Genomic DNA, 10,656 nt, shown 5'->3' with positions numbered 1-10,656 from the left:
AATTAAGAAAATGCAGTAAAAACAATCACAAAATGATAAATAAATACCAAGATCCGATTGGTGGCGAACTAGTAAGGCTATTTGTGTTTTTGGAGGCCACTATTTTAAAAAGTTAGTTGTGTTTTTTTTTTTTTTTTTGAAATATTGTATTATTTCAATGATGTATTATTTACAATCCAAACAAAGATTGAAAAAAACAGATGAAATGTAGTAAAATACACACAAGGAGAAAATGAAACAAGAAGGTATCACGAAATATTTTTACTTCATGTATTATTTTTCCATTCATTTGCTTAGCTAGTTAGGAGATGGGTGACTGAGAGGGTGGGTGAGTTATTTGGTTGAGTAGAGTGAGTGAGTTGGTTGGATTTATTTTTCATTTTGTCACATTTGTTTAATTTTCTATTTGAAAGTTCCAAAACTCTATATCAATGCAAAATGCAATAGACCACCTATGTCTGTCAGGACCAGAATGGAAAGAGGACCCACTTGCGTGACGTTTACAACAAGTTTTATTGAAAGAGAGAGGAAGTGCTGCGCCCACGATCCGGTGTTCACTGGGCGCTTGAAGCAAGTCGCTCTCATACTCGAATTGTTATCCGAACACGGAAGTGGATCTTCCGTAGCGAGCGATGGCGGTGTCAGGGGAGGAAAACTGGTCGGTAGCCGGGACTGGTAGAGCAAAACGTGGTCGGGGTCGGAAACGAGTCGTAAGCCAGAACGGGAGAGTAGACATAGTTGGGAGCAAAAAAAGGGATCGTAAATCGTGACTGGAGAGCACACATTGTCGGGATCAAAACGGGTCGTAGCCGGAGACAAACAGGAGTAAAAACGGGACAGGCGGGAGTCAGGGGTCAAAAAAGGCTACCCTTGAAAAACAGAGGTTTGCAGACGGACTCATCACAAGGGATTGGCAGGAACGGGTTCAAATAGTGACAGGGACCAAATCAGAACCCGCGGCGGTTGGCGCCAAATGATCAGTGATAATGACAATGTCAGAGTCAAGGCTCACAGGCCTCATCCAGCCCCCGAGAAGGTTTTATTTTCTAAAGATTACAGACAGAGCCATAAGAAAAAATGAATGTATCTTCTTATATTGGGAGGTATTTGTTATCTTTTCAGTTAGTTCAAATAGGTTCACTAGACTAGGTGTTATATTCAATTTGTTTTAACATTTGAACAGTCCATCCCACGGCTGGAGCTTATTTTTATTGCTTGGCCCTTTCATCCGTTTGACTTTGACACCTCTGCAATAGGTTATCTGCAAGATTCCAGCCAAAGTATTTGCATGATAATACAGCCCCATGCACCCACTCCTTCTCAAATGATTTTTCTAAGTACCATGTGATAAATAAACATTCCCTCTTTGCTCTCATCAGGCGTGAGGTTAATTGGGGTGGTGATGCTTCACCCTAAGTTGGCGTTGACATTTGAAAACTTTCTATTTATCGCTCACCACTTCGCCCCCATTTTCACTGGCCAAGGGCTTTGACCTTGCCAACGTTTCACACCGGGAAAATTGTTAATTTTGAATCCCTCCTCACCCGAATGCTCTCATCAGCACCAGGTGGCAGTTAACATATTAAATGGAGTCTATGTCAAAAGCGTTTTCAAAATTATTCAAATATATCCAGTATTCTCAAGCTATGCCATTTAATTTCATCTTACATACCAACAAACACAACCGCATTACACACGTTCCTCCGCTTAAAAACACCTACTAATTAATTATTAAATTTAAACAACAATAAAAAAATCTCGACTGTAGGCTAATATTTCAGTCCACTACTGCTTTATTTTGAAGCGAGACTAAGTTTGCGAGGATACACTGCTACAGTGATTGCATTACATTTCCGTTTTGCCATTTTCAGTTTTAAACAAGCACATTCTGGATTTTATGTTACCTACAAACATAAATTGCACTAACATGTGCTGCTTTTTCATGTCAAAAGGTTGGCATTTATGCAAATATTAATCTCATATTGAAGCAATAAAATAAATGCTTAGCTTTTCTGATATTAAAGCCTCAGTTTGAATTATCTAGCACCGAACAATGGTGCTTTAATCCATCCAGCCATTATCCGCACCGCTTATCCTTAGTAGGGTCGCGGGAGTGCTGGAGCCCGTCCTGGGGCAGTGGGCAGGGGACACCCTGAACTGCTTGCTAGCCAGTCGCAGGGCACACAGTGACAGACAACTCACTCGCTCATTCACACCTATGGACAATTTGGACCGGCCAATTAACCTGCCATGCATGTTTTTGGAATGTGGGAGGAAACCGGAGTGCCCGGAGGAAGGCCACGCAAGCATGGGGAGAACATGCAAACTTTGAACGGGAAGGCTGGTAGCTGGAACTCAAAACTGTGGATGCGCGAACCACTTAGCTGCAATGTTTTAATCTGTTTTTGTTTTTGAAATAAGGAAATGCATTTAAATAAAATTAAACATGTAGAAACATTATTTTAGATTAATATTTTTCTTAATGATACTACACAACTTGAGACTGCCTTTGAAGAAACTAAGATGTTTGGTAGGCGTCCTACCACTACAGAAGCCCGGACGGTCATTTCTTTAAGGGGGCTTGTCCTGGTGGTCTTTTAGCTCCTTATCGCCACTTTTCGAACACAGTTGACCCTTGCATGCAGTGGTCGTGGAGTCTGGTCATTCAGGCCATATTTTTTTTATGCTGCTTAGCTTGTTATTGTCAGTTGCTCCAGCTTCCTCATTCAGTGTCAGAGACAACCACAAATAATAGAAGGTGGCCTTTGTTACATCTTCTTTTCCCCACTGATTTTTTTACGGAGTCTATTTAAATATTGTGTAAAAGTAATACTTTTGTCATTTCAATTGTTAGGACATATTGTCTTTGAAATGTATCAAAAAGTAGAAAAGATATGTTTATTTCAATAATAATGCCTATACTGACCTCTACTGCCTATGTTTTGTCAGTGCAGTATCCTAAATCAAGATGTGAAATGGACAGGGTTGGGTAGGGTTACTTTAACTGGATTACTTTCAATTACTTTTGGCTTACTCCAATACCAAATATGGTAATAAAAGACAAAAGAAACTAAATATGAGTAAAATTACAAAATTTTGTACAGGCTTGGGGAGTAACGAAATACATGGAACGGCAAAAATGATGTTGGCAAGCTGTTTGGATTTATTTTCATTTTGCTTCTGTCGCATTTTATGTTAGTTTTCCGGAGATCAGAGAGATCAAAGCCAGGAGAGAAAGCTTACCACGTGTTGTGAGTCATAATTTTTTTCATATTTAGTTGATTTTGTCTTTTATTAGCATAATTGGTATTAGAGTAATCTAAAAGTAATTGAAAGCAATCCAGTTAAAGTAACCCTACCAAACCCTGTAAATGGAATTATTCGCAATGACAAAATAAAATCGATGTAAAATGCATAATTTCATACAAAGTATATATTTTTTTAATGCAAAAAATCACTACTAAATACTATCGGTTATAACGTTGAAAATGAGACTAAAGACACGTTTGCATTTTTACAAAAGTATACGTCATTGATGTAAATAATAGTATGGATATTATTTATTCTTTCGTGCATTCCTTCTCTAAATTGTAATTAACAGGCAGGAAAAATGTGTAGAGTATTATTTAAATAATATTTTCCATAAATATGATTCAGGGTGTCCCCTGCCCACTGCCCGATGATTGCTGGGATGGGCTCCAGCCTCCCGCAACCCCACTGAGGATAAGCGGTACGGCTAATGAGATGAGATGATGATGATTTAAGTGAGGGAGCACAGCGGCGCAGTGGTTAGCGCGTGTGCGGCACAGTTCTAAGGTCTTGGGAACTTCTTGTGCGGAGTTTGTATGTTCCCCCCGTGCTTGCGTGGGTTTCCTCCGGGTACTCCGGTTTCCTCCCACATTCCAAAGACATGCATTTTCAAGTGGATTGGCCGGTCCAAATTGTCCCTAGGTGTAAATGAGCGAGTTGTCTGTCCCTATGTGCCCTGCGATTGGCTAGCAACCAGTTCAGGGTGTCCCCTGCCCGATGATTGCTCCAGCACTCCCGCAACCCTACTGAGGATAAGCAGTGCAGCTAATGATGATAATTTAAGTAGGAGGAAAAAACGTGTTCTGGACTAGACCTGAGGTCCATTCAAAGACCATACGAACAGTAGGAATTCTCATTGATTGAAATGTGAACAAACCCAAAAACTTGTCTGGTGTTTAAGAATCAGGCAATGTTTACTTTTACTTTTGTTTTATCCTAAAAAAAAGCTTTGGCACCCGTCCCTCGACATTCCAAGGGACAGAATGTAGTAATCCAAATTTCCGCTAGATGGCAGTGCAGGCATTTGTACAAGCCTTGTTGGTTAATGCATGTGAGGAGAAACAACCTTAATGTGAAATCCGAGGACTAGAAATTGTCCAAAAATCTTAAATTGATGTTTTAGAAAACGAAATTAAACGTAGTGTACACTATTGTCAGAATAATAATATTACTTTTACATTTCCTCTTTTTGATTATTTTTTTCTTATTATTTGTCTTCAGTATTTCTTTCAAAGAACGAGTTGATAACGTCACCACAAATGTTCGCTTGTCAAATTAAGTTACAATGCGGGCTGTATCGTTTGACTAAAGATATGATGATGAAATTAAAAAAAAAAAAATATATATATATATATATATATATATATATATATATATATATATATATATATATATATATATATATATATATATATATATATATTTATATATATATTTATATATATATTTATGGAAAATATTATTTAAATATATTCATTAAAAATCACTAAAAATCACTTTTAAAGTTAGAGAAAATCTCAGACAAATATAATGCATTATGTAAATACATAAAACATATTAGAAATAGTATATTAATATTATTAACCCTTTAGTGGGCTTTCACCTTTTCTGTACGTAACTGAGCAGTTTATTTAAAAAAAAAAAGTGATTACATAAAACGTTAGCCCAATTCACCATCTTAGTGTTAAAAAACAAAAATGTGGCCCTCAACAATGAAAATGTATCCATTAAATGAGTGAGTCATCATAATTAAGAAAAAAACATCCCCCAAAATGCGTCAATTATTGATAAAAGTTGAATAACAACTTATTTAAAAACATTTAATAATTATTTATAATTAAATTAGATACTTTTGAAATGTTTTAATCCAATATGAAAACTTTAAAGGGGCAGTTAGTATATATGACCAAATGATCTCGGTGTTTTGCATATTGCCACCGAAACCGAGGATGTGCTAAATAATACCCAGTCCCTCATCTCATCTCATTAGCCGTACCGCTTATCCTCATTAGGGTCGCGGGGTACCCAGTCCCTATAAAGTGAAAATGTTGTCTTCTCCCCCCCAAAAAATCTAAGTTTAATTTCAGTAATTCTTACTTCAAAAATCACAATTCTTAGAATAATGTCAGAATTTAGGGAATACCAGAACAAGGTAAGAACCATGCCAGATATGTATTTATTCATTCATCTATTCATTTATCTCTGTGTCCATAAATATTTTCACTATCCAAAAAAATAAATAAAATTAGAAAAAAACAACAACCAAGAGTTATGAATAAAACTAGTTATATAAATCACCTACAGAAACCGACAAAAAAAATTTAACAACACGGCGGCGCAGTGGTTAGCGCGTGTGCGGCACAGTTGTAAGGTCTTGGGAACCTCCTGTGTGGGTTCAAATCCAGCTACCGGACTTCCTGTGCAGAGTTTCATGGTTTCATGTTGTATGTTGTATGCACTCCGGTTTCCTCCCACATTCCAAAGACATGCATTTCAGGTGGATTGGACGGTTCAAATTGTCCCTAGGTGTGAATGAGCGAGCGAGTTGTCTGTCCCTGTGTGCCCTGCGATTGGCTGGCAACCAGGGTGTCCCCTTCCCACTGCCAGATGATTGCTGGGATGGGCTCCAGCACCCCCGCGACCCTACTGAGGATAAGCGATGCAGCTGATGAGAGATATTATTAATAAAACACATGAAATGAAAATAAATGTTCAATGCTAATAAAAGAGGAGCCAAACACGTTGAAAATCGTATAATGTTTATATTCGACAATGTTCGATACAACAGCAAACAAGACATCTGCATTGTTGGTTTCCGACCACTCCCTCACGCCGCAGCTTTCCCACCCAAACACGAGCCAAAAAACAAAAAAACAAAAAAAGTCGTAGATATTTCACGTGCCTCCTAGTCCAACCTGCCGGAGCCACGCCCAGTTTGCCAAGGGGCGGGGTCGACTTTTCGAAACAGTGGGCGACGACACCTACCGGCATTATAAAAAGTGCATTTTTTTTTCAAAAGGGGTGTGGCTTTGAGGGAATTCGAGATGTGAAAGGCGGATAAAAGCGCAAGCGGGTGAAAAATTATCGGAATCGGAATGTCACCGGTTTCCCTTGGTAAATATGTCATTTCACATTCTTTTAATCGATCAGCACTGTTTTTATTGTCATACCTGACCAGACAAAAGTAATAGAACGCAGAAGTCATTGATAGACGCTAGCACACACGTACGACGTACCATTTTCTGCGCTAGCGTTTAAAAAATGTGCTTGTTCTCACACAAATGTCTTAACACAGAATATCATCTTTTTTTTGGGTGATGTTCTTTTTTAAAACAGATTTTTTTTTGATAAGTTGTTTTTCGGTCAACCTTTCATCAACATAAAGAAACATATGCATTTAGGGTAAACCCCCAGGATACAGCGTCCCCACCTTATGACATTTTCACCTTACTATGTTTTTTCGGCCCCTCTTTAAGGTATTTTCCCCACTGTGTGGAATCAACAAAAAATGTTTTACGTCCCCAAAACTGTACAAACTTCAAATTGTATGCATATATATAGAGTTACGTCTCTAGGATGCCTTTTTGCTATTGGTCAACATGATATCATATGCTGGTTTGCGTCACAGCATCATGCAGATACTGATATGCTACTGGTTGAATTACCTCCCACAATGCCGTTATGATTATTCAGTTCCGAATCGTATGTGCTGAAGAATCTGCGAATTAGTGTGATACAATAATGCATTTTTGGACTCCATTTAGTTGCTTTGTGCTCCAAGACTTGCAGTGATGCAAAACATAATAACCATGGAAACAAAGCTTATCAACGGGGGGAACGTTCTCATAATTTAATTTGCAATCCCCATCTCAAAACAATTTTGTGTTGTATCCTGGGGCTCTACTGTATTATTTTTTATCCACTTGGCAGGCTTACATTTTCCACTATAACTTTTGAAAGTGTGCGGCTTTAAAAGAGGTGGAGCCAAAGGGCAAAGAGCAAAATATTTGAGAAAAGGCAGAGAAGGTTTGGCACGTTAGACACAGGAATGCACATTTACATGGCCATACATTGACCAAAAAAATCAAATGAAAGAAAAAAAATATTTTTGTTCCATTTCTTTTCATTTTTTGATTTGTTTTACGTTTCGGTATAGTGGATTGTCCAAGTGTTGTGCAAAAGTGATGTCGGCGAAAATAATTATAATAATTAAAATAAATCCTCCAGGTCATTTTGTCACGTTTTAGGATAATCGAAGAATTCCAGGTTCGAATATTGAAGTGATTTGTGGATAATTATTTAAATAGAAAAGTCAGACAGATATGTTTTTGATTTAAGGCAGCGGCCATGTTGTCCTTAACTGACAACTGTAGCCAGCTGTAATTAACATAGCAAAATGGCCGCCCCCTGTTTGCTTAAACGAGAACTATTTCGAAGAATAAGTTCTCTCAACTCGCCCTCATTTGTCTAAACACAATCCTCTAGGAGTTATTATTGTTTCTCATTGTCCAACGATTTTGCCTGGTAACTAAAATCATAAAATAAAAAGGCTAAACTGTTTGTGTTAAATGAAAATATATGGAACTCAGGTGATCCGTGATTGGTTCTTTCTGCAGTGATCTCATCTTCAGGGGACAACAAGGCAAAATGGTCATCCCCATGAGATGGGAAATATTCTACAAAGAATATTATTCAGAATATCGTGCTCATATGAGTTGGTGTTTAGAACTATTGCAAATACATATTTATTTAACTTCACAATCAAAACTTCCGTTGTGTTCTTAGTGAGGACGGCCATTTAGTAAAGTCCCTCGTAGCAGACAGTACACATCAAAATGGCCGCCCCTTAGATGTATGAACAGGTCTAGATTTTTCTGCCAATAATTCAGCGAATGAGTTTTTATTTTATTGTATTTTACAAACGCAATACAGGAGACCCCCGGGATATTGTGACCCTGCCTATGACATTCTCACCTTAAAGTTTGTAATAAGATGTTTTTTTGGCCCATCTTTCTGGCATTTTCCCCATTAACAACTACAAAAAAAAAAAAATATATATATTTTGCGTGCCCAAAAACGTACAAAAATCAAATGTTGGGATGTTGCTGCGTATGACGAGTTAGGTCTCGATGACGATCCCCGTCTGTTATTTGACGTCATATAAAATGCAACATATATGTTATTGGCTCACCTACCTCCCACAACGCCGTTTTCTCTGTTCATTCAGTTTAGAAACGTTTGTGCTTCTTTAAGATTTTGCGAGTCAGCGATACAATCATGTATTTTTTTGTACAATGGGTGCAAAGGCTTGCAGTGATGCTAAAGGGAGAAGCAAACAATGATAACCATGAAAACAAAATTTGATTTAATTTTGGGTACATGTTGTATCCCGGGGGTTTACTGTACTAAGACTCCTGTATTTAAACTAATTGTGGCAGAACAGTTGTCTCAAAATAAAAATCGTACCTTTTATATTGTCGTAAAAGTGCTGATTTGTCACAAAATTTGAACTTAGGGGATGTCGAGGGGTAGTTACTTCTCAACAAATAAATATCAAATCCCCAAGTACCATTAAGAAGAACTAAGATAAGATAAAATTCATCTTCCTACTTAGTGTTAATATTAGATTGGATCTCAAATCCACCTTTGACCAAAAGAAGTGAAAATAAAACACAATCAAGATTTTGAATATTTGTCATTCCGTTGTTCTTTTCGTCCCGACCCGAAACAAAGTTTGTCAGTTCTTTACACAGAGATTGATTTTGGCAAAGTATGTAACAACCCCTAACTTTCACCTGTCCCCCTCGCCCAACAACTCCCACCCCGAACCCTCACGAAGCTTCAAGAAGCCCCAACCCAGTTCCATCTCAGTCCCAGCAGGTGATTACCGCAGCAGCAAAATGAGAAGCGTGAGTAGATAGGTGCCGGCGGAGGGGAGGTTGCAGGGGGCCCAGCCTTTTACCACTTTTTCGTTTTCTGGAGGGTAGGGGTACACAGGGCGCTGGGTGACAGGGGCCAGGAGGCGGGGGCCTCGGGAACAGGATTCTTCGGTGCAAATGGTGCCGCTGCCGGAACCACTGGAATCATCGCCTGCGGGGGGCAAGGGAGACGGGAGATTGTTATCGTTAAAAGTAAATCAAAAGTGTCCATTTGAAAATGAACACGAAAGCACAGCTACAAACATTAATTAAATTAACATTGAAAAATATTTGTAAATAATTGCAGCTGCATTTCTGACAATTATTATTATACTAATCATCATTGTACTATTTATTTATTTTCAGACATTTTTGCCCCTCCAAAAACAAACCTAGACAAGAAAAAACAAAACAAAAAAACACCAAAAACTAAGACAACACTCCACAACAAACCAAACAATATGAGGAAAAAACAAGAAAATACATCAATACAAACCAAGGCGACAGTTTTAACCAAAAACCTGAGCAGACCAGACAAGACTCCAGAACAAACCAAGACGACTCGAAAAATCCAAAAAGACAAGACAACAAAACAAACTAAGATAAGACTATAAAACGAATTAAGACTAGGTCAGACAAAAAAACAGCCCTAAAAATGGACAATGCAACAGACAAAGCCGAGACACCCAAACAAACCAAAGTGGATGAGACAAACCAAAAAAGACACCGAAAAAACAAGACAAGACTACAAAACTAGACCTGACCAGACAAGACTCCAGAAAAAACCAAGACCAGACCAGACAAAAGTCAAAAACCAACCAACACAATACAACAAAACAAACTAAGACACGACTCCAAAACAATCCAAAACCGGAGAAGATCCCCCCCCCAAAAAAATAAGAAGAGACACAACCTACAAAAATAGAAAGACAAGATTCCAAAACAAAACAAACAAGACGAGACAAACCAAAACAAGACACTACGAAAAAACTCCAGACTCCAGAACAAAGACCAGACAAAACAAGACTACAAAACAGAGACATGAGAAAACAAGACAATACAATAAACTAAGATGAAATTCCCAAACAGACCAAACAAGATGAGACAAACCAAGACAAGACACCAAAAATATTGCAAGACAAGACCAGACAAGACACACGCCAAAAAGGAAAGACACCTAAGAAAGACAAAACACTAAGACAAACCAAACCAAGATACTAGCCAAAACACTTCAAAGAAAACCAAAACAAGACAAGACCCGACAACGCACCATAGCAAAACAAAACCAACCATAAAACAAAGCATACACTACGCCAAACAAAACCAAAATCAAGACAAGACAAACCAAGACAAGACCTGACCAGACAATACATCAAAACAAATCAAAATATACACCATGCCAAACCAACCCGAGACAAGACACCAAAAA

General features: G+C 38.1%; 1 protein-coding gene across 1 annotated transcript in view; it reads right to left on the bottom strand.

The window, feature by feature from the left end:
• Nucleotides 1–6,051: 6,051 nt before the first annotated feature.
• gpc1b (glypican 1b) overlaps nucleotides 6,052–10,656 on the bottom strand; it is a 148,179-nt gene continuing 143,574 nt past the window's right edge. Inside the window, exon 10 of the mRNA XM_088346444.1 lies at nucleotides 6,052–9,399. Coding sequence (XP_088202570.1) covers nucleotides 9,194–9,399 — 206 coding nt within the window. The 3' untranslated portion in view covers nucleotides 6,052–9,193. The remainder of the gene's footprint in view (nucleotides 9,400–10,656) is intronic.

Source organism: Urocampus carinirostris, chromosome 1 (assembly GCF_059441175.1).
Source record: "Urocampus carinirostris isolate Australia breed hairy pipefish chromosome 1, RoL_Ucar_1.0, whole genome shotgun sequence".
NCBI lineage: Eukaryota > Metazoa > Chordata > Actinopteri > Syngnathiformes > Syngnathidae > Urocampus > Urocampus carinirostris.
Note: the sequence above shows the minus strand (reverse complement) of the source record. Positions and strands in the feature narration are given on the sequence as shown.